The 23530-nt window shown below is 39.4% G+C and overlaps 1 protein-coding gene and 1 long non-coding RNA gene across 6 annotated transcripts in view; one reads left to right on the top strand and one right to left on the bottom strand.

Moving 5' to 3' along the window:
* Nucleotides 1-20467, bottom strand: part of FREM1 (FRAS1 related extracellular matrix 1) — a 103409-nt gene extending 82942 nt beyond the window's left edge. For 2 of the 5 annotated variants that reach the window (XM_084629300.1, XM_084629299.1), the window contains exons 1-3: nt 20082-20465; nt 6323-6829; nt 1338-1432 (exon numbers count right to left, since the gene is read on the bottom strand). In XM_084629300.1, coding sequence (XP_084485426.1) covers nt 1338-1432; nt 6323-6553 — 326 coding nt within the window. In that variant the 5' untranslated portion in view covers nt 6554-6829; nt 20082-20465. Of the gene's footprint in view, nt 1-1337; nt 1433-6322; nt 6830-20081 lie in introns of all 5 variants that reach the window. The other 3 variants (XM_084629298.1, XM_084629301.1, XM_084629302.1) reach the window with 3 other exon arrangements.
* The window catches only part of LOC311521148, a 52797-nt gene continuing 40973 nt past the window's right edge, over nt 11707-23530 (top strand). The window contains exon 1 of the long non-coding RNA XR_014711813.1: nt 11707-11827. This is a non-coding gene — a long non-coding RNA (uncharacterized lncRNA). The remainder of the gene's footprint in view (nt 11828-23530) is intronic.

A 23530-nucleotide genomic window follows, 5' to 3' on the forward strand; every position in this document is an offset into this window, starting at 1 on the left:
TAAAAGACTTGAATCTCAGGGAAGATGGGAGGAGAAGATCAGTGGGGGTCACCCAAGGAAGAGAAAGTAACAAGCAAAGAGAGAGGTGGTAAAAAACAGAGCCTATATTGAACCCTGACATGCTACAGATTCCATCAAGGGAAACATTCTATCCCCCAATCTTGGTACTTTAATCTGCTCCAATTCCTATATACCATTCGTTTGGGGCAAAAGAAGGATGGTCCAATGATTAGGGGACTAAGGTCTTGGAAGGTTCTGCTGTGCTGAAGACTTTCCCATGTGACCTTTGGAAAGTCACTTAACCTCTTTGTGCCTCAGTTCTCCAGCTGTCAAATGGGGTTAACAGTACTGTACTATCTCATAGTGATGTTGTGAGGATAAATACGTTAAAAACTTATGTTGCTCCAATTACCATCATATCTGAGAACCTAGTGCCATAAATAGAGAGAATGTGGTAGAGTGGCAGAAGGCAAGTTTGATATACTCCTTTAAAAAAAAAAGAGAACAAATTATTTAAAGCCCCAGTGGAAAGGACAGGGATAGAACTGTTGTGCATGGCACAATGAGGATTCTGTGCCTAGAACTGAACAGCTGTTAAAGCAGAAAGGGGCTGCTCTAATTTATACCAGAGACTATTTCAGGCCCTGATACAGCAGAATCCAGTGGGCATAAACTCTCAAGACAATATGTTTTTGTTTCTCATCCAGGAAAATGATTTCTAAAGAGGGATCATGAGAATTATTTATGGCCTGATTGTCATTTCCTCGCTTACGTTGAATGGTACCTTACTCCTCAAGAAATCCCATTGATGTCAAAAGGATTACTTGTGGAGGAAAGCATTGCTCAGTGGGAGCAAGGGTAGCTGAATCTGACCCTTAATGTCTGTGCAGCACTTTCAGAATGTGATGCATCTTGTAAGTGCTGTTGTCAGTATTAACAGCACTTCGATGCATCCGACGAAGTGAGCTGTAGCTCATGAAAGCGTATGGTTAAATAAATTTGTTAGTCTCTAAGGTGCCACGAGTACTCCTTTTCTTGTTGCAGATACAGACCAACATGGCTGCTACTCTGAAACCTGTAGTATACAAATAAACCAATGTTTAGTAATGTCAACAAATATGTTTTCAGAGTGTTTCTTGTATGTATTTTGACAGATAATACTATAAATAGATAGCAGCGTGGGTTATTGGTTAATGATGCCTTCCAGTGTACATAAGTAGTTACTGCAGACATAAATGGAAGAATTTTTATTTGCCTGAAAAATGGACTTCTTTTTCTTCATGAAAAACAGTTGTTTTACTAGTGATAATAATGCATAATGCTTCAGTGCTGCTTACCTGTACAGCCTAAGCACGACCATGTCTTCATCCAAAATTGGACAGCCATTATGAGTATACTTGACTTCATTAGGAAGGAAATGACAGTCAAATACCTATTGAGATGGAAAGAATAGATAAGTAAATGCTGTCAAGAATGTCAGGTTCCAGCATTTCCTTCTTCTTTTCTCTGATTGTCAGAGAAGTGCTCTTAGAACAAAGATACTTTTTAATCTGTATTTTGTTTCTACAAATCAGGAGTCAGACTTTGGTTGTTCAGTGTGTGACAGACTATCCACTTCCTGAACCAACTTCACTGAATAAAAGTTAAACTTCACTGAATTAAGTTGACCATCTTTGCAGGTCATTGTATTAGAAATACAGAGGGTTATGTACCATTGTGAGATTGTATGGAACTTTATCAGGAAGACAAGATTAATGCAATCTCTGGAAGATATTAGGAATATCCAGGGTCTTTTTTGGAACAATAAGTGTGAAGTGGATTTCCTAGGAAATATCTTGGGGTGAGAGGAATGCAAATTCTCCCTTCCAAAGCCAACCTTTTGAAGATACTCATTGTGTAGGAGCTACCTGTTCTCAAAGATCCCCAAACTGTATAAAGTGTGAGTTAAACATGTTGTGAGCATAATGCATTTGAGCTGAAACTATGATGAACTGGTAATCCCAAGAACTCCCCTTGGGTGGAAGGTTGGAGGACTGCTTCTGCCAGAATCCATGTTAGGGTTGGGGTTAATTCTGGTAAGCTCATTAGCATGCATGCTGGTTCATTTATTATTTTTAGTATGTTTTCTCTGTAATTTTTTAGTAAAGTCAACAAATATGTTATCAGAGTGTTTCTTGTATATATTAGCTTAAGAATGAAGTAGGCTTGCATAGGAAGTATTGTGTGTTTCTTTATAACTGTAGCAATTACATCCGTTAACCATTTCTGAAGGAAAAGCAAGCAGGTGTCCTTGGGCAACCTGTCTGTGCTGGGAAATACACAGTGAAGGCAGGGAACTGTGCAGCCTGGAAATATACCAGTCAGAAAGGAGAGACATGTGTCTCCACACAGAAAGGCAATGGCTGGGGAGCTGGAAGCCTGAGAATGGGTGCCCTGGCTGGACTACTAAAGGAAATACAGGTACAGGTGCCCTGAACTGTGGTACAGAGTTAGCAAAAGAAGCAGAGATATATTGGGCACCAAGGGGCTACTGGTATTCTACAATTTTAAAAAGAATAACTTTTTCAGTCAGAGCAGCACGCACTTAAGTTCCATTGACGGGACGTGCTTGAGAGGTTTGCAGAATAATGATGGATTCGCGCACATACTCAAATGCTTTGTTGAATTAATGCTGGATGTGAAGACAAAGATGCATGTCATCAGTGTATCTATCACAGAAGGCAACTCTCCCCTAAAAGTATTGGGCCTTCCATAATCAAAAGCAGCAGCTCTTCAGTATTCAGCAGTCGGTCAACCCTTAGATAATAGAATAGTCGTTAACTAATGCTGGATGAAAATACTGCCTTTTGTTTCTTTCAGTAAATTCCACAAAACTAGAATTTACATTATTTTTATGTTATGAAAATATTTACATTGCAACAGGTTGCCAACATTTAAAAATATAATGTGAATGTCTGTTGCATGTTGTTCTTGTCAACCTGAGGCCAGGTGGTAATTGTCATTTGTTTCTGGGGCTCTTCAAATATATCCCCTGACTTTAATTTTATAAATAGGTGCACAGCAGATAATATTGTAGTCCAGTAACTAAAGAGTTAATTTGTTCTCCAAGCAGATACAGGAGGGTTAAGATAGACTTAACTGGCTACAGTATCCTGGAAATAATCAAACCAGATTCATTGTTGCAACAAATGTTCTAGCTTTTACTTGTGTGGAAGTAGCTTGTGAGAAATGTGGTGGTTATGCTACTGTTTCAATCTCTTGTTCTTTTGAATCTCTCTTCTATGTCTAAGAAAAACTAAGCAACCCCTAAAAGGGTGCCTTGTGATTTTTCAGTCCATAGCATAACAGTGAACAATTTTATCAGCCTTAACCTGCCTTTCTCTTTTCTTTTTAGTGATGACTTTGGTTAACATACAAACATTAATCAAAGTATTGTGAAATACATGTTCTCTATTATAGAGTAGAATGATATTTAAATATTATTTTAATTAGTGAACTAGAAAGTGTTAAATTAAGTTCTCAAATCACAATGTTAAGAAAGAATACGCAGCTGAAGTTAGGACCATTTGCCTAAACAACAAATATGCACGGTGTATAATTTAAAAAAACCCTTCCTGCATGCTAGATCTCCACAGTTCAATGTTGCACTTTAAGGGTCAGCTTCAAAGCTGGTGTAAATCAATGTAGCTCCTTCAAAATCCAGGGCATTACACTGATCAACACAGGTTGAGCATCTGGCCTCAGTCTGAGAACTCAGTTTTCATCATGCATCTCTGGTTTAGGCTGTGTGATCCACCAGAGGATAAGGTTTATCTTATGAATAAACATTTTTACAAGACATCATTAGTTCTTGTTCTTAACTGATAACAAGGGAGATTTTTTAAAAAATGAAGAACCTTTCTACATAAGCCTCCTACCATTGATAGATAGTGATTATAAAATAAAGGCACAATCTGCTTTGCTAAAAGAAACATCTGTTTTATGTTTCCTAATATGTTCTTCTTTTATACGAACAGGCAACTGTAATTGTCTATAAATTTCCTAAGTAAAACAAAGGAGAGCTAAATCTTTTCCTAATTACTGTCTAGCTTTATTTTTTCCACTTCAACTGCTTTTCAATTACAATTTATAATTAAATTGTCACACATTCCTGTTACATTACTCACTTTAATGACAACAAACCGTATCAGACTAGAGACAATTTCTGACTGCAGCATTTACTGGTTGACAGAGCATGCTCAGCACCAACCATGGGCTAGCTTAATACCAGAGTAAAGGTTAGGTTAACACTTTAGGTCAGTGCCTAGGACTCTGCCTCCCAAAGTCATGTGATTAGATTAAAAGCTTTCATTTCAAAAAAAGTTTCTAGCCCTGATGGTTGCAAATAATAGATCGAAAACATGAGCTGAGTGGAAGTGTTGCAGTGACATCTGCCTGAGTCTGCAGACAGCCTCCAGCAAAAGGAAGAGCAGCAGAGGCTAGAGTCAAAAGACTCCAAACACAACAGCAAAGCAGAGCAGGACCGTTCATACCAGACTAGACCCAGGTGGCCCTGTTGGTGCTGCTACTACCCGAGGATGCCACCCTGCTGCTTGTTGATAAGGAGGGCCACCTTCACCAGTCCAAGAGGGTGCCCTCCCAGCTCCTCTGGATGCTGGGGAATTGGAGAGGAAGGCTCCTTGTTTTGGTTGTTGCCTCCTCCAAGTAGCCAAGGTAGTACAGGGCCCCCCTGCCACTTCCCTGGAACAGAAGGCCTTATGAGTAGGGTCCTGGTCACTGAAGGAAGAGGAGGAGGTGAGGGTGAGAGGACAGCTGCTGGCTCTGTTTTCCAGGTGTCCAAGAAGTAAGGTTGTGGTGAATACACATTCCCAGTGCTCCTGGAGAAGTGGCTCCAATCTAGTGCTTGGCACAGCTCAGGGTAGGAATGCAGCTCAGGGTTGCATTATGTTGCCTTCACTCCCTGGAGCCAATGGACTCAGGCAGCCCCCAAAGTAAGTTACAACATCTTTAGGTCTGCTCTAACTTTCGCCCAGCTGCCTATTTCTCAAGGAGCCACTCCAGCCCTGGGGGATTCACTAGGGCATAGAGAAGTCCTGGCCACTCCCCTCTTTTCTCCTATACATGCCCCAAGCATCAAAGGGTCCAAAAGGAGGGGCTTGTAGAAGCTAATTCAGGGTCTCTGAACCACACAAGGATTTTTACACACTGGGAGAATCCTCCCTGAGCAGTTAAACCATTTCTACAACTCCTTTGAGACACCTGAGTGGCACAAAGAAGCTGTAGTGGGAGCAGCATGTACAGGAGTAATACCCCAGCACCACTACTCCAGCCTTCTCCCCTTGCCCTTACAGTCTGCACATGCACAGAGGCAAAATGTAACTCTCAAAGTTTTGGTTCAGTTTAGATAAGCAACTCTGGTGTGAAAAAATTGTTATCCAGACCACAAATACTTCAAGAAAGAGATTTACTCTGGGTAGTTTGATACTTCTGCTTGCAAAACCAGGAAGCAAGGAGAAGATTATACATATATTAGACTGCATATATTAAAGTTAAACCTACCTTTTCCAATCTTGGGGGGAAATACAGTTTGATAATGGTTTGTTTTGTGTCTATTCATCTTTTATCAGTGCCAGTTTGTCCATGCTTATTACTACTAATAGCTTCTTTCTAATAAACTCAGATGGTGGAATTTACCAGAAAGATTAGATGAAAGGTGATATATGAAGTACACTTTGATGTTGCTACATATTAGAAATGTAAAGAGATAACAAAATCCTTTTATATATTTCCCATCTGTTAGTAATCTGGTGGTTGAGAAGCAAAACAAATAACACTGTATGCAATGTGCTTAATGTATCTGATGATTATTTTTTAATTGCTCCCAATGTAGTGACTGCGTGACTAAAATGTAAAGAGTTTTAGCCTTCTATGCATTACCCTAGGGACACTGGTTATCCTCACTAAACACAAACAAGCAGCTGGTAGGCTACACACTGGCTCCTAACAGAAAGTTTTGAAAGAGCTGCTGATTTAGTTCATCATAGTGGAAACCAGATACAGGTCAACTCAACCTTCATGTGCAGGTGTTACTGTATTCATGAACAAAATGTTTTCAGCATTAGGGATATAATTCTCATCCAACCAGCTATTTTTAATAAAAAATTAAATCTCACTCACAAAGGTGGTTATTACTATGCCTGTTCATTATTACCCCACCCTTTCAGATGACTGTTCCTTACAATAAAACTATTTCATGGCCTTTAAGACACACACACACCCTACCCAAGAGACAATAGTGCAGTAAAATTCTGATCCTACATACCTGTGGAGTTAGTTTCCCAACCCTCTGTGTTATTGGCTCATTAATCACAACTTCCACTTTGCAAGCATCTTTCTCTCTGGGAATGGAAAACTGCAGGTCATCTTCTGACAGGAAGACAGACTGGCCCTTCATCACTTTCACCCCAAGGTTGACACTGATAAAGGAGGAGGAGACGCATCTCAGGATAACAGCGAGCAGTGAAAACAAACTGCTATTCTCAAAAGGCTTCATATTATTAGGGAAATCCAGTTCCCGTCAACTAGTAAAAGTCCTAAACAAAAGAGGTCTTCTCTTCGTTCTCCAGCAGAGTTTCACCATATAGCCAAGGGGAACGACTTTAGTCTCAGGCAATAACGTACTGTATGTTTTCTATTAAGATATGCCCTTGTGATTGAAATTTGGACAAGGGTGCCTTTCAAAGTCTTCTTGGGCTTTAATAAAACTCGTTGATCAATCGTGACAAAAATGATGGATGTGCTTTCAGCGTGCTTTAAATGTCTGCTAATCCTGCAAAAGATAGAGGAAAAAATGGCATGAAGCAGTGAGCATCTATTGAAAAGACAGGCAAAGAGATCTGTCATCAGTCCCACAACTTCAGGTCATGTCAAATAGTAAACTAACTTGACCTCTAGGCAACATTAAGTGGTCAGAAAATGGATAATTTAAAAATGGCACCATCTCACTCAACAGATCTGCTCCTTATATGAATTCTGAGTTGTTCCCGCTGACTTGAAGTATACATACACGCACACTAAATCTGAAGTACATATAGAATCCTATATACACTACTTTTTACTACTGGTAGCACTGCGATGCCAACACAGCTAGGAGAGCCTGAACTGGATTCTAGTCTGACTGGTGTATCAAGACAATAGCTAAGTAGGTTCCAAATGGAAATAGACATAGTTCTCCAGATTCAATATAGCTGAATGAAGGGGAGTGGAGCAACTGTCTGTTTGTTCAATCTACCACTGCATTGCAGTGATAAGCTGAAAAAAAATCACTAGCCTCCAATTTAATGGACCCTACCAAGACCCAATCCTTTATTCTCCCTCCGCTGGCTCAGCCGGAGCAGGTTCACTGGAGCACGAACATAAGTGTATGGCATGATGTTGCACTGCAACATTAAAATTGTTGTTGCTGCCCCTGTCAAAGCTGAGAAGAGGCTGATGCAACCAATCGATCAATGGGAAAGGGAAATGTTTGTAGGGAAAATGAATTATTTTCAAATATGTCAGTGAAAACAATAGGAAATAAAAATTACTTGATGTCTCTTAAAGCTCTTAGTTAGAGTTAACCTTCATCCTTCTGAGGTGGATAAACTGAGTACCGGTAAGTTTATTTTGCCTGTGGTTCTTTGAATGACATGTTTATACATGAAGGACCTTTTTAAAAAGCAGCTGTACTCTTCTCAGGAAAAACAGTCTTTCTAATGTCAAAAAGTCCACCTAGCTAGCTAGGTGTTTAGTTGACCTTCATCTCCTTAACACCTGAAAGCAGAATTTAAAATTTCCCAAACTAATCGAAGATGTTTCACCAAGTTTAGAGAATGACTGTATTTTAATTAAATCTGATAAGCTCTTAAACATCTCCACAATGGGAAAGCTACAGGTTCTGACAGACATTCCTTAAGTTTCTATGAGAAATTTACTCTCACTCCCTATATACACAGAATGTCCAAACTAATGAAAGTTGTACTGCCACCAGTTGTCTTTCCCCCAAAATGATAAAAATCCAGAACTGCCGACCTCTCATTGCCTCCCTTCCTTAATGGCAACAGTTAAGTCCTTGCTAAAGTGTTTCCCAGTAGACTGGCCCCACTGCTCCCTACAATACTGATCAGTCTGACTTTATATTTTATTGAGCAGCCAACAGTAGTTGTAGAAAATTGTTAAACATTATTTACTTCCTACAATACCACAAGACTGAACCACTCACTTTGGCCTCAGTTCAGCAAGGCACTTAAGCATGTACCTAGCTTTAAGCATGTGACCTCAATGGAACTACTCACATTCTTAATCTTAAGCACATGATTAAGTACTTGGGCCCTCTAAACTTCAACTCAGAGAAAACATTTGACTATTTCCTAGGGTGGTGGGATTTTGTTTGTTTGTTTTAATATATATTTGAAACCCTAGAAGCTTTCACTTTTGGTCTCAAATTATATGCATGGGTCAGACTATCTCAGCAAAATCCAACTCTGACAGAACTGACTAAGAACGTACAATCAGAGTCCTTTAAACTTGCAACAGCGACCTGTCAGAGTTTTTCATTAGTCCCATAATTGTATGCATTGGTCACTGAGCCCCTAGCCATTGCCCTTTGATCATCTTCATTTACTGAAGAAGTTAAAAGTGCCAGCCATGAACATAAGCTTTCACTCTTGGCTAACAACCTGCTTATACACTTCACCTCTCCTCGAAATTCTCTCTGTCAGGTATGAGATTTGCTTTTTAGGGAAGTTTTCCAGCTTGAAAACTAACTTAAATAAATCAGCAGTCACCCCCTGCTAAATCCCTGGAGAAAAGACACCAATCACATCACCAGCAGCTACTTCTACTCTCTTGGAGAACAGACTGTTGAACAGTAGGGAACAGATTTTATACAAACTCCCATCTATCTTTTGGAGTGCCTTAAAATCCTCTAAGTGGAAAGATATAGCATCAGGTCCTTCTTCCCCTTCCCCATTTTGTATTCCAACCCCACAAATTCTCCAACCTGGTCAAGTCTGAATAAGAATGTGGGTAGGGAGCACCAAGGATTGCTCCTACCCACCTACATAACCGATGCAAAGGTAAGCTTGTATACAAATATGTGACTGGCTGCGGACCTGTCTGAAACACATTCCAAATATATTTCTTCTCTGCTGTGTCCCTTCACCACAATATGGTTCAGCACCATCTCACCACATAACAATGAGACCCATGATAACAGCTAACGACCTGATGAGCCTCCTCCTCCTAGTGTACTTCAAACATTGCATCCAGTGTGCTCTGCAGTATTTGCCTGCTGAGTCCCATCAGTGGTGCAGTAGGTATATTGCCAGTAATTAGCTAATGTGTACTGTCCTTAACTGGACGGAATCACACTGCTCAGCTGTGTGTCATAGCTAGCAATTCATGGAAATACTTCTTTAGTTCAAGAGGTGGAATTCTGTGCTTTCATAGTAGGAGGATCCTACTATGATCCTACGCCCACACTGATGTGAAGTTCCAAGTGATTGTGGTATCCAACATATGATAATTGTGAAAATTTAGGTGGCAAAGATTTGTTACAGCATTCATTTATAAAGTGTATTGGCATCTTTCTGGATTAAAAACGGTGTTATAAGAAATCATTACCACATCAAATTCAGACCAGGTGTAAGTACAGCTCCACTGGCTTCCCCAGAATTGGACTCACTCACAGTTGGTCCGGATTTGACTCCAAGAAGGCGAGTAATTTGCTGAGCTGATTAGAGAACAAATTGATTTATGTTGTTGCAAAGTATTTTTAAATAGTCTGCATTTCATCTGTGCTGTCCATTAAGAATGACAAGGTCAAGCTTTTATATACTGGCACTGAAAATTACTTGGCATATGACTCTACCTTTTTTCTATCCTTGTATCCCAATAAGTGCAAATCAATCAAGTATCCTCCTTTTCTTAGAAGGGTTTTCTTCACATGTTACATCATTAGAGGATTAACAGTTTCATGAAAAATATCTTCAAAAACTTTGGAAACAACAGATTTTACAAATGTGAAACTAATACTTAACTCTGAGAAAGACCAAAACCAAAAGCACATTGCAGTAATGTATTCTGGCCCACCTGACTTATAGAATGTAAATATATACAGTGAAGATTTACGAATGATCGCAGTGAATGAGCAAGTTACTCTGTTAAAACCATGGATGCAACAGTCTACATTACTAGCTTCCTTGTAATTTCACCCATAGCAGAGGCAGGTAGACACAACTCCTCAAAAGACTGTCATACCACCCACCAAGATGGCAGCTGAAACAAAAATTTCCTTTGAAAGCTCTGGGATATCTTGAATTATAGGATGGCAAGTGGGGCAAAGTGCTTTGATTCACACTCAAGTTCCTGATTGGTTTATATGTTGTAAAATACATTTTCTTTTCTCTTCAAGAAAAAAATCCATATAACATTTTATTTAATCATGGGTAGCCAGCTAGCATTGTAGATGACTTGTTTCACTTCTTGAGTTCCCGTCTGCAGTTCCTACACGTGGTGTTTCCAAATCAGCATTTCCTAACACATACAAACTAGGGCAACCCAGGACAAAAATAAATCACCATAATAAGTGCAATTATTCAGGAATGAATAGAAATATATTCTCTTTGTTCATAACTATGTACATTTGTAACTTGTTCTGAAGGAAAAAACCCTCCAAATGTACTTACTTGCAGTTTATTTAAACAGCTACTTAATCCACCTCGACATCTTTTTGGATTTCAATTTATTTACTAATCTGAATTGTTTCTGCAATACATGGTGCTTTATGGAAAAATAAAAGGAGACAAAGTCTCCACAGCTAAGAAATTACAGCCCAGGAGCCCAGTCATTCAAACCCTTAATGGGATAACTCACCTGAGTAAGGGGCTGCAGGATTAGGCATTAAATTACCCTACACAGATGGGTAATGGATATAACTAACAATTGAATCTGGATACCTGTTGTTGAAGTTTGGCATGTATCTTGCAGTGCCAATTATTAGAGTATATCAGCTGTAATCCTGGTATCCTTAGAATGACACCTCATCCCAGCCTCTAAACATACCTATAGTGGAGACTGTTAGGGGTCTTCCCTATCGCCAGACCCTCTCTTTGCTAGAGGACATTAGCAGTGGGAGGGGTAGGTCAAGAAGTGGAATTCCTGAGTGCTGCCACGCTGCAACATTTAAAGCTGTGCATTGAGTGCCAAAAGACAGAATGACTGTGGATTAGATGCATAACATTTTCGTCTATGCAAGCCAATGCAGAATGAATGAGGCACAGCTACCATAGAACGGGGACTGCTTCTCACCTTCTAAACCTTTGACCAGTTACAGATAAGATGCCAATTTCTTAAGACACAGAGGGTGTTTAGGTAGGAAGAGCATGACTACTGATTTTTGGGTTTGACTAGAACATTAACTATCCTGTAGCACTTTGTCAATGATTGCAAGGGGTCAGGCCCTCAGGTTTACATCTGACCCAACTGATGGCATCTCCAGTAGATCAGAGCTCTCTCACAGGGCCATTGGTTCACACTGAAAACTTTTCTTTTAATCCACAGACAAGATACAATCAGATACAGGGATGAACTGATAGGTGTGTCCCCTGAAGTATTATTAACAGAACCCAACACTATTTAGCTTGCAAGACATGATGGAATCAGAGTCTGGGCAGTGTGACTGCAGGATGAGAACTAGTTAAAAATTGATATTGTTTGGGAACATTGTTGTTTACTTTATGTGCTGCCTGTGTGCCTGAAAAAGTGAAGAGCCCTACTGTCTATCCAGGTAAGAAGCATTTCCAGGGTCTGGGTCATAATGCTGCTTTCACCCACATCATACTTACATGTATTTCTTGACTCTGACTAAGAGTGAGCTGATCTATTTTCTGTGCTCCTGGACACTGTTCCATAAACTCAGGGCAATGACATAGGTAAATATGCCAGAAGCTGGGAATGGGCAATAGGGCATGGATTACTTGCTGATTATCTGTTCTGTTCATTCCCTCTGAAGCACCAGGCATTGGCCACTGTCAGACGACAGGATACTGGGCTAGATGGACCTTTGGTCTGACCCAGTATGGCCATTCTTATGTGCTCTCATGCAGAACTAGTTGCCCTGTGTCAAATAGTAAGGGATGTGTGTGTGCAGGAAGAGGGTTAATCAGAATTAGGCAGTTTTCTCTCATTACCCCTGGAAAACATGAGTGAAGAATTTGGCTTTTTTTATGGGAGGGTGGGGGGCAGAGTATGTGGAAGGGCATGGCGTGGGAAGCTTCTTCTCTTTGAAATGCTGGATGATAGACCTATTGTCCTGTTGTCACTGTCTGTCATAGGCTTGTTTTAATCAATTGTGCCTGAAGGTGTAACACTAACAGACCCCGGTCGTTGGGGGGGGGGGTGGGATCGAACCTGGGGCCTCTGAAGCTTAGTGCATGAGCCTCTACCACATGAGCTAAAAGCCAGCTGCCTGTTAGCTCAGGCTGTAGAGCAGACTCCTTTTATATCTCTCTCTAAATGGCCTCAGTGCCACTAGATGGGACACAACACCACACCTAGAAGGTGTGTGGGTTACACAGGCAGTGCTGTTATATCAGTGCACACATACACGCCATATGTTCCTGCCATTTTGTTCATTTCAATGCTGTCTCTTTAAGTCTTTAAAAATGATAACCTTGTTTTTTTCCGTCACTTACACTGTGGCTGCAAAACGAAAGGACATAAGGGATCCTTTTCCGTTATACCAAAGCATGAAAATGAAAGATATGAAAGTGAGAGCCTTGAGCGTGACATTCTCCATTCAGAATAAGGCCAAATTTAAATCTGGGAATTATTACTGCAAGTCATTCAAGCAATCAGTGGATAAAACCATCTCAAAGCAGGATGCCTTGTCTCACATCAACAGGAGCACAAACATTATTTTGAAACAGTCTGCTCCTTTTTAAAAATTTGTGCCATTCTTAAACCAGGTGTTGCTTTGCTAGAAATATACATTCCAGGCACTACAAAAGCGTACCTGAAATATCATAGTATCCTTCCAAACTTGTGTGTTATGGAAACTTAATAAGGCTCAGTCTTTTCATCAGATACACCTGTGCAACTCTCACTGAAGACTACAGGAGCTGACCACCAGTTCTGAGGGAAGACTTTGGCCCAAAAATGTCTTAAATCCACAATCAAACAGCAGGATTTAAGACAGTCTTTAAATAACCAATATGCAATTTAAAAGAATCTGTAGGAAATATTCCAGCATGATCTGACTTATTTAGAACTTGTGAATGGTACAGTAATCTTTGTGCATGCTATAGGCCTGATTCTAATCACAATTAATCTGATGTAAATCAGGAGTAACTCCATTGACTTCAGTGGATTTATACTGGTGTAAAACCACCATAAATAACATCAGAAATAGGCCCAATAGCTCCCAATTACAGTACAGAATACCCTATAAAAGAACTTTAATTGCTGAGGACTGAAATCAGTGGGAGTTGGATCAGGCCATAAGATCTGCACTGTGTGTGGCTCTGGGTGCCTGGGAGTTTTCACTTAGCAATTGTATTTTTTAAAGGGAGAGGGACAGTGGGGAGGGGCGTGGCTAGTGTGGGGTGAAAGTAGGTTTGGTTTATTTGTAACGAACAAAGTTAAGAAAGATTAATGTGTAGTAGAAAAAACCACATTGGAAAAAACAAAGAAATTTAAAAAACAAAATAAGTTCTAAAATTCCTTTAAGAAAGAAAAAAAGATTATTAGCCTAGTTAAAACTTAGCCAGGGGCAAAGGCAGGAACTCTGAGCTTCTAAATTATGTAGCTGTCACCTTAGACCATGCAATTAACACAAAATCGGTTCTGGCCAGTTGTTGTTTAATGTTCTAGTCCCATTCACCACAAAACACAGATTAGAGGCCATACAGAAACCAGATACTTAGCATAGCTTTTTCGCTGCATTTTGTGATGCAAGAGAACAATACCCCTCTTTTTTCCCCCCTTTCAAATAGCCCTTATATGTGTATGTAACTCCTGTATGTTACTTGACATAGCTAAAATCAAAGGACAATAAGTATTTCAGTGCATGATGCTTTAATTATTATTTCACAGCAATCTTTTTTCTCAGTCAGGGAAAATAGCCCTCAGACAGAAAACTGAATCAGATATATCCAGGTCTTCCTTGTATATCCCTCCTCTGCCACTCTGAGCTAGATCACAGAAAGGACCTGCCCTTTTTGCACTACAGCTTATCAGTACAAGGCTGGTTATGACGACAGGCAACACCAAAAATGCCAATGATTCCTTGTTTCATCCACACTTAACTTGTTTTATGTTTGTTGAATTACTCAATTTACTTAAAGAAAAGGAGTACTTGTGGCACCTTAGAGACTAACAAATTTAGTTGAGCATAAGCTTTCGTGAACTACAGCTCACTTCATCGGATGCATTCAGTGGAAAAATCAATTTACTTAATATCATAACCTAACATAATGCCATGAAAATGTCTCCTGAACAACAATTGTGCATCACAAAGTTACACTATTTGAGGATGAAACTGAATTTGCTTTCCATAATAGCTCTGTTTTGGGCCTCTCCCAAGGCAGATTGCCAGTTATAGTCTATTATACTTACCTGGGTTTGTTTGTTTTATAATGTGTAGTCCTAGTGGGAGGCAAACGCATTTCAATTAAAGTCTCTCTCACACTCTCTTCATGGGTTTAATGAAAGTTAGATGTACGGCGGCTGCCCTTAAAAACTTGCCATTTTCCCTAAGATAAACACAGATATGGTTGCTTCATTGTGGAATTCCCTGATCCTAGCAGTGACTGAGGACATCCAACTACAAATAGTAATTGCGTTTCTAAAGCAACGGGAACTTTTTTAAGCGTCTCCACTGGGGAGTGTTTAAAAATGCATCCTGAGTTTATTTTTTATTGGGAAATCATCAGACAGCATTAATTCTCATGTCACTAATTTTCAGACTTGATTGTTCTCAACATAATACCACAACTGTTATGTAGTCAGCAATAGTTCACACAAGCCTAAGACATTAGACTGTTCAAGAGAAGAAACGTTGGCCTGAACACTTAAGTTATACATAGCATCATAGGAATTTTAAAGTTCTACCAGACAGCAATGGGGACCACTTGGACTTATCATATTTGAAGCATAGCTGAGCCTTGTATTATTGCACTGTAATGTCAGTCATAAGCACATGAGCTTAAATCCCATTGTTGAACTCAAACCCACAACCTGCTGGGCCTGGGGTGACAGCTCTATCAAGAAAGCAGCATTGTCAATACTGGAGAGCATATATATACATAACTGAAGAACAGAATGCGGGGGTGCGAGGGGGGGGTGGGGAGAGGGGCAGGGAGAGAGAGAGAGAGAGCTAATGTGTGAATTTAAAGCTCAATAGCTATTCCACAAGTGTATGGACACTTTTATTCTGCACTAAAAGTTCAGAGTCCGCTTCGGAAGTGGATTAACTGAAACCTCTCAAAGCACACCAAGAGCAGAATAAGAGCATCCAGACAGGGATCTAACATGGAATAGAGACTGAACAATAAGTATTCTATACCAGCTTTTCCCTGTGTAGACAAGCCCTGAAAGCACTGTATTTCTACCACTGCAACAATGAGAGATTCCAAGGACTGGATGGGACTCTTCCTAAGAGAGCAGTGCCCCATTTCTTCATCATCAAATAGAGCTCCTGGAACTTTGTAAAAGGTAGACATAGAAAGAAAAATGAAGAGGGATGAGATTTCTCTAAATTAGGAACAGATACTTTAAAATTATCTAAACAACCCAGCCCTCTTTAAAGAAAAAAAAAACAAACCCCACACAGCATCCCATACAGTCAACAGTGCATTGTTAAAAGGGCATTGTGATTAAGTAGGTCATAGTTTCCGACAGACTAACAAGCTTGTTACACCCATTGCTGCCTCCCTTCAAAACTTTGTCTTCCACACAGCTCCTTTTAGTGCATTGCTTCTCTTTAAAGTGTTACATTTATTTGTTCATACTGTTAGAGAGTTTTAAAACTTAGATATAGAGGTTGCAGTGTTAAAAAGAGACAATTATGCTGAAGATAATTGGAGAGACCAACAGTTAAAATCAGCTCTTCCTTTTGCATTTTAATACATTTGACTCCCTACAGTTAATTTCTAGCTGCAGGACTGCACTGCATGAATACTGTAAATATTTTCCACATAAGAAGGTAACTAGGATGTCTCTGTCCTCTTCTTATTTAACCCCAGAGAAACAGTTTACCCACAAGAAGCTGGGAATGTAAAGATGAATCCATTTTACTGGGGCTCTTTTCTTATTCAGGTTCCCTGGGTGTTTTTTCAGAATCATTACACATCTAGAAAGCAACACTCTCTAAACATTCACACCCCCATGGTACATATATTCATTAGGAATCAAGGGCTCCTTAACGTTAAAACCATACACAAATATATAGCGTTATCTTCTTGACAGCTGTCTGAAGGAAACTATATATTCCAGCTTCTGGTAGAACTTGATTGGTGTCACTGGTAAAATATTACTTTCCACGTTATCCTTCCTTCCTCCTTTTTAATCCCTGTGGAATTATACACTGACTGAATTCCTCTGCCCTCAAATGGGAGCATAATGTTATTGTGGATGGTTATTTTAGGGATGGGCAAATCAGTTTGGGAGAAATAGGAATCTTTGCAAATCTTTGCCCATTTCCCGATCACACACCAAACTTTTTGGAAAGTTTGAAAATCAGTTAAAACCTCCCACTAACTACTCTCTCCCCAGCTACATCTTGTATGTAATTATAGGTCTTCTTGTAAGAGGTAAAAGAGTAACCTAGGGAAAAATGGGGTAGGATCTTCATTTTGCCTTATTCTGGCTCCCATCATCAAGGAGTGGGCCATGCCTCACTTTTGGTGACAAAAGCAAGTAGCTCCTCCACTGGTCTTGCTGGCTTCTCTGTTTTAGAACTAAGTGACACTCTGGAACTTCCTTACAACATGTTAAAGGATTACGAAATCCTGGAGCTTGTGTGATCTCTCACTTCCTTTTGTGTAAAGCTGGCAATTCTTAGAAAGAGGGAGGGATACTGGGCACTCTGGGTTTTTACAATCATGCTCCGTGCTTACTGTGTGACCTTCAAGCAAGTAATTCTAATGAGAGACACTAAATAATTGTTTAAAATAATGCATTCACCTCTGTAGGTCAATCAGAATTTGCAATTAACAACAATATTATGCATGTATACAGCATCTTTCATTTGAGAACCTCAGATTGCTTGCAAAGAAACTTAAGTGTTGTTATTCCTACTCTATGGGTGGGGGAAAATGAAGCACAGAGCAGTTACTTGCTTGAAGGTCACACAGTAAGTCAGTAGAAAAGTCAGGAATAGAGCCCAGGTTTGCTCACTTCCTGGTCAAACCACTAGACAACACTGCCTACAGGATACTCAATACTGTTAACACTCAAGCATTCTAAAGCTGATCTTTTTTGGAAGGTGTCTCTCATCAGAATTATTCCAGGCTGGTAAATGTGGTAATTTTGGAGCAAAAAAGTGTAATGCATCATTCTTTAGCAATGTATCTATCTCTTAGATAAATAAATAAATAAATTTCTTCATTGTTCAAGATGTTTGCATAGTGTATCTCCACTATGCCAACTTCATGTATTCACACGATGGCTCTAGGCAGCTGGAGAATACTTTTATATGAAAATTAGATGGAATACAGCTGCAGTTTATTTTCAAAGCCAGCTTTTAGAGCCCTTTGAAACACTGCTGCAGGCATCACAATAATGGCAGCTATAGACAAAATAAAACATTTCATTATTCCTAGTCAGGTTTTTCACCTAGGTGCATAAAAGGCAGATGAATCACTCATAGGATCTCATGTTACAAACTGTGAAGGAGCTGCTGTCATCCAGTTCTGCACAGACCACCTACCTACAATATCTGGTTCCACAGACAACCATATATAGGAGAGAAGGTTATCCTTGTGCAAATTAGGCTATTGCAGAATCACTGATCATGGTAAATAGAGCTGAGTCAATAATGCTCAGTGAACAATTTAACTTCTCTTTCTGCTCATGGGATATCCACAAGCAGGGCACAATTTCTTTAGTTTATTCATTATTCAACTAATAATGACCATTTGATCATGACTACTTTAAATGACTATTTTAAATGTATTGCTTAGATGTGATTGGTCAGATCAGATGTTTCCTTTTCCCCTCACTGGATGAGCTCACATCTGGTGTAAATGCTAAAATTCACTTACCGTGAATGTGTGTACTATTAAACTGGATCGCTTGAATTACTGCAGAAAGTGAACACATCTTAGGCATATTCATTTAAAAATAAATTAATATCCATGGATACTTTTTGCAGCATTATTTGCCTATTTCTGCATAGAACAGAAATCCGCGCAGTAGAAAAAAGTCTCAAAGCTGAAAGGCCTCAGATATAGGATTAAAATCCAAACCAAGACTCCACAACTCTGTATATCATCAGCATTCAGTTATTCCATACACTATAGACAGCTAATGGGGATAATAGTGTGGGGAATTCATTTTCTGGGAAAGTTCCCTGAGCATCAAGAATATCTCTCTTATCGCAGCAGAAATTCACCCCATAAAAGAAAGTAATCAGTTTCTAAGCTACTTGTTTTACAGTTTATCCTTAAGAGAGGGGTTGCTATTTTTGCATAGGCAGGGGAGGGAAGCAATTAAACAGCTTTACAGTCTTCATGTGGAGATCATGCACCCACCAATTTTTTCATATAGTTGGTATTAAATCACAAAGCACTCAATTAACTTCTAAGCAAGGTTTTGCTTAAGATCACAAGAAGAATTTAGAGCCGAGGCTTTTATTCTGCGTTGGCGTACTGGGTGAAAACATTCCCATCGTAAACCCTTAAAAACGTTAGGGAAGGATCATAATGGAGATGCGGACAGACCCTTAACTACAATGGATGTTAGTGGACACTGTTAGAAAAAGAGAGAAGAAAGAGGACAAGTGAATTTAGACCATGAGGTCGTTCACTACTTAAGCACAGTGGCAGCAGCAGAAGAGCACAGTCAAGTGCCCGTGCTTCATATGGGACATACTAGGTACATGGTAGCACTGGAGATGCATGTTGCTCATTGTACCTAGCAGATTATGCAGCACTGAATCAGTTAATTGGCTCACTGAATAGATCATAAATACCAAAAAGGTTTTTGAATACTCCTTTCAGGATGTACTGTATAATTAGCAGCAACAGTTCGGCTTATTAATGCATCTCAACACAACACGGAATGAAGCTGAACAAGACACAACCAGAAAGCTGAGTTTTGGAGATTAGTTCTGTATCTATGCAAAGAAAGAGCAGAGCAAAGCACTTCCTTAAAATATTACAAATCAACGTCTGTAGAATTCAGGTCAAGAGAAGGCAGCTATCTGAACACAAACAAAAAAAATGTTAAAACTTAACTCAGATTTCTATTGCAAGATAAAATATATCCTTAAAATATGCTTTAAAAACCCAGAGTCTCCCAGCTAAAGCAAATATATCTATCTGAAGGGCTTTACTCTGCCGTCTATTAATATTAAAAGCATATTCGGGTTTTGGTACCACATCTCTCTCTTTTACTCTGTTTCACTTACAAGAAAATTCAAAGAGGCCTTACTAACACATTCAAACCCTTAAGTTTAAAGAGGGAAGTAACAAAATTTAAAATTATAATGCTTTATTAGTGTACTGGTGGTAGAATAAAGACAGTTTAGAAATACATATCAATTAGTAAAAAAATTGCATTTTAAGAGAATATGATTCACTTGGAATCTTTCACTTCTAATCTTTAAAGGTAGTGTTAAACCCACTGGTAATACTTAGTGCCTCTTTTCCATATGAAATTAGAATGAATCTTTCATCCCAAATACCGTAAATATTGTCTGTATGCCTTGTTGCAACATTCAATAAAAGCACTAAATAATACTACTAGCATAAACGCTACAGCATTCAATTCATACAACAATATATTCAATTGGAGAGGGAGGACACAGAAACCATACTTACAGGTAGCAATATTTCTTCAGGAGCTTGAAGACAAGAGGATACTGGTATAAGAGGGATAATGAAGTCACTGACCCAGTAATCTCTGATTTAAAGGGCTTGCAGAAAGAGAGAGAAAAATCCTATGAGGGGGCGAGAGAGAGAGAGAGAGAGAGAGCTGAAATTCCAGTCTTTCTGGTCAGCTTGGTTTTAGTTTTCTTTGTACTAAAAATCCACATTAAAAAGTCTCTTTGCCAGAGTTGCCTGCCAAGCTGCTGCCGACTTGAAAACTTCCAGAGTACAAAAGCTTCGGGCTTCCTATGATAAGGGCATTCTAAAGATGCCTTCAAATGTTTACACTAAGAAATGTTTCTCTGGCAATGAGTCCCAGATCTTTCCCTTCTGCTAGCTGAGTCTGCTGGAACTAAAAACTGAGCTCTTGGCTGCTCATTTCCCTCCCCCCACCTCCGGTTCTGTTAGACTATTTTGTTTTTCCACTATCAGTTATGTGCTAAAGCTTGATAGCAAATGGCTGTTCTAGAAACCTCTCCACCCGAACCCCTTCTCCACTACTAAAGGAAAAAGTCTTTATTCAAATACAGATAAGAATATAGCCTCCATAAAAGGATAACCAGTCAGCTCTTCAGCTCATGTCAGGATGGCTAGTAAAATTAAAATCAAGTACATTACTATTGTAATGTGTTTAGATTACTACAAATTAGATTCTTTCCACCAGTTGAAATATTTCAACAGGCTGAGAGTGAAATTCATGTTTCAGTCCAAATATTAAAATTAAAACATGTTTGTTGCAAATATTCTTCCAAATTACAATCAAATAAAGATCAGTAATGAGTTCAGGTTCTCTCCCCTCCCACTGCCCATATATGAAACTACAGGAAATGGAAGAAGGATATGCTCACTGGGCCAAATCTGGCAAGGTGTTGAGGCGCTTAGTGCCTAAAGGGCCTGGGATCAATGTTCCCTTAGCCTTTCATCTCTAGGCTTACAGTTAAAATCCCATCCAAGTCAGAGAGGACTAAAAGTTCTTGCCATGTGATGGCTTTTTGGTGCCCCACGACAAATGAGTTTAGTGGTCTAACTCCTGTTTCTAGTGGATAAGGGTTCATTGTTACAAAGCCACCACCATCACATTTAGCATTAGCTGACACCATGTTGTCAGCCTCAGCAGAGAAGCCAAGCACTAAGAGAGCATGGAGACTGAAATACTCTCAGTTCACAGTGCAGGGTGTTCCTCAAAACCAGAGCTGAAATCCAGTAGAAGAACAATATGGGGCACATGCATTTCCTTGGCTACACCCATGCTTTGGATAAACAGAAGGCTTACGGCTCCAGGATTCACAGTAAACAAGCTGAGGTTCAAATTCATCTCTGCTGTAACCCCACTAACTACCATCTATTTGCCCCCCATTTACTTCAGGATGAATTTAGCCCCCATGTAAAAAAGCACATTAAATACACACAACAAAAGTGATCAACATATTCTAAACATTAAAAACCCTAAAACTGTTGTGAAAGAAAAGCTTCCACAGATGTTCTTGTTGCTCAAGAGGCACAACTCAGAGACAGATGAAGAAAATAGTGTTAAAAATTAAAAGGGACTGTAAAAGCCCTGCCAAGTGGATTGTAATATGATACAATTTTTGCTCAAATTGTTTTAGGAAAAATGCTAGGTAAAAAGTTTTTAAACTTTAAACTTCATTCTTGTGTCCTCGTGGGAAAATGCCCTGGTTTTCAGAACTGGATAAACCTTCAGATTTTATCACTTTGCAGTAAAATTTGGAACGAATATGAGTCCTATAAATGGTTTCAGTTAATTTGCTTCAGCTGCTGAACATGTCTGCTCACTAATATTTTACTTCTAATTCATTGTGATGGATGGTCTCTCTGCTTTGCACAATGCCCATGTCTGTGGTCTGGTTAGTATCCACAGAACTGCGATACAGGTATGCTGACCAAAAATGCAAGTTTCCTAACAAGTATGTTTTTAAGGAGTAACATTATCATCTCTGGCCAAAATCACCTCCAGCATAAGTAGGGGCAATTCCTTTCAAGTCAATGTAGACTTCCTGTGTACACCAGATGTGAATTTGGGGTCTTGCACCTTACTGTAGTCTGTGAGGTTTTGAATCCCTTTTATTTACAAATGCCAGAACATTGAGGGGGGAATGTACATCGTGTAGATATACATGTGTACACACACGGACCATTTTCATTTCAATATTTGCCTAAATGGTAAAGGGAATGGGCTGTATCAGTTTACATGAAGGAAGACCTACTCTGCTACTTATATACAAGGTATCTCGCTCTCGTTAATAATTAGCTTCATGACTTAGAATGCTGGTGCAAATGTGAACAGCCAGAGTGTTTTCCAGATGCTTTCTTTAAACACGATGATCATCATAATGATCAGTTGTTTTCATCCCTCGATTTTATTTGTAAAAGAAAAAAATGCACCTGATGCACAATAAAGAATTTTTTTTTACTATTCTATTTCTGAGTTTCAATTTCAAGTGTTAAACAATGGCCTAAGCAATTGTAAGGTGAAGCGTCAAACAATACACTAATTTTCACGTTCTATTAAAGGAGAGATGCTGTTCTTTAATGACAAAAATCCACATGACCCGAGAAGCAGGGCTGTGTGCGGCAAGTTCTGCAGAGATGCAGAGAAGAAAAGATCTTCTCCTTTGGCTGAAAGTGGCATCAAAGTTGCTCTGTGACCAGGGCTGTCCTTAGGATTTATGGGGCCTTATGCAGTATTATTAAACTGGTGCCCCCTGTGCCTGACGGCAGCCTGGGCTCGCATGTGTATTTTACATAAGGGTGGACTTTTGAAGGATTTATTTAAAAAAAACTGTATGTCTGAAGATCCAAGCATTTGAGGCTAAAGATGAATACTCAGATTGTGCATCTAAAAATCTATGCAAGGATTTTTTTGGAGTTGTGATTTTATAATCTTCAGCAACACAATAATGACATATTTTTAAAGCATATTTTAAACTCCAGACTAACATGTTCTGAGTAAAAAGAAAAGGAGTACTAGTGGCACCTTAGAGACTAACCAATTTATTTGAGCATAAGCTTTCGTGAGCTACAGCTCACTTCATCGGATGCATTCAGTGGAAAATACAGTGAGGAGACAGTACAGTAATGCACAACTGGCTTTGTCAGTAAATTCAGAAACTGACAGTATATATCTGGGGGTTGCCAAATGCCTGTTAAATGGCTTCATTACCACTTGAAGGCTCTTTAACAGTTTCAATGTTGTGCTAATAGGTCTGGAAGGCTTTTTCACTTTTAAGGACTAGAGTTACCAGCTATGTTGGGCCTTGGTTGTGGGGCGAATTGGGCAGGAGAAGCTAGAGGAAGCCCCCTAGTGGATGCCCAGCCCCCTCACAAGGGTTTGGGACAGACTCATGGCTGGCAGCACTGAGTTCAATGGGCTGAGGTGAGAT

Source organism: Lepidochelys olivacea (assembly GCF_965140295.1).
Source record: "Lepidochelys olivacea isolate rLepOli2 genome assembly, chromosome: 5".
NCBI lineage: Eukaryota > Metazoa > Chordata > Testudines > Cheloniidae > Lepidochelys > Lepidochelys olivacea.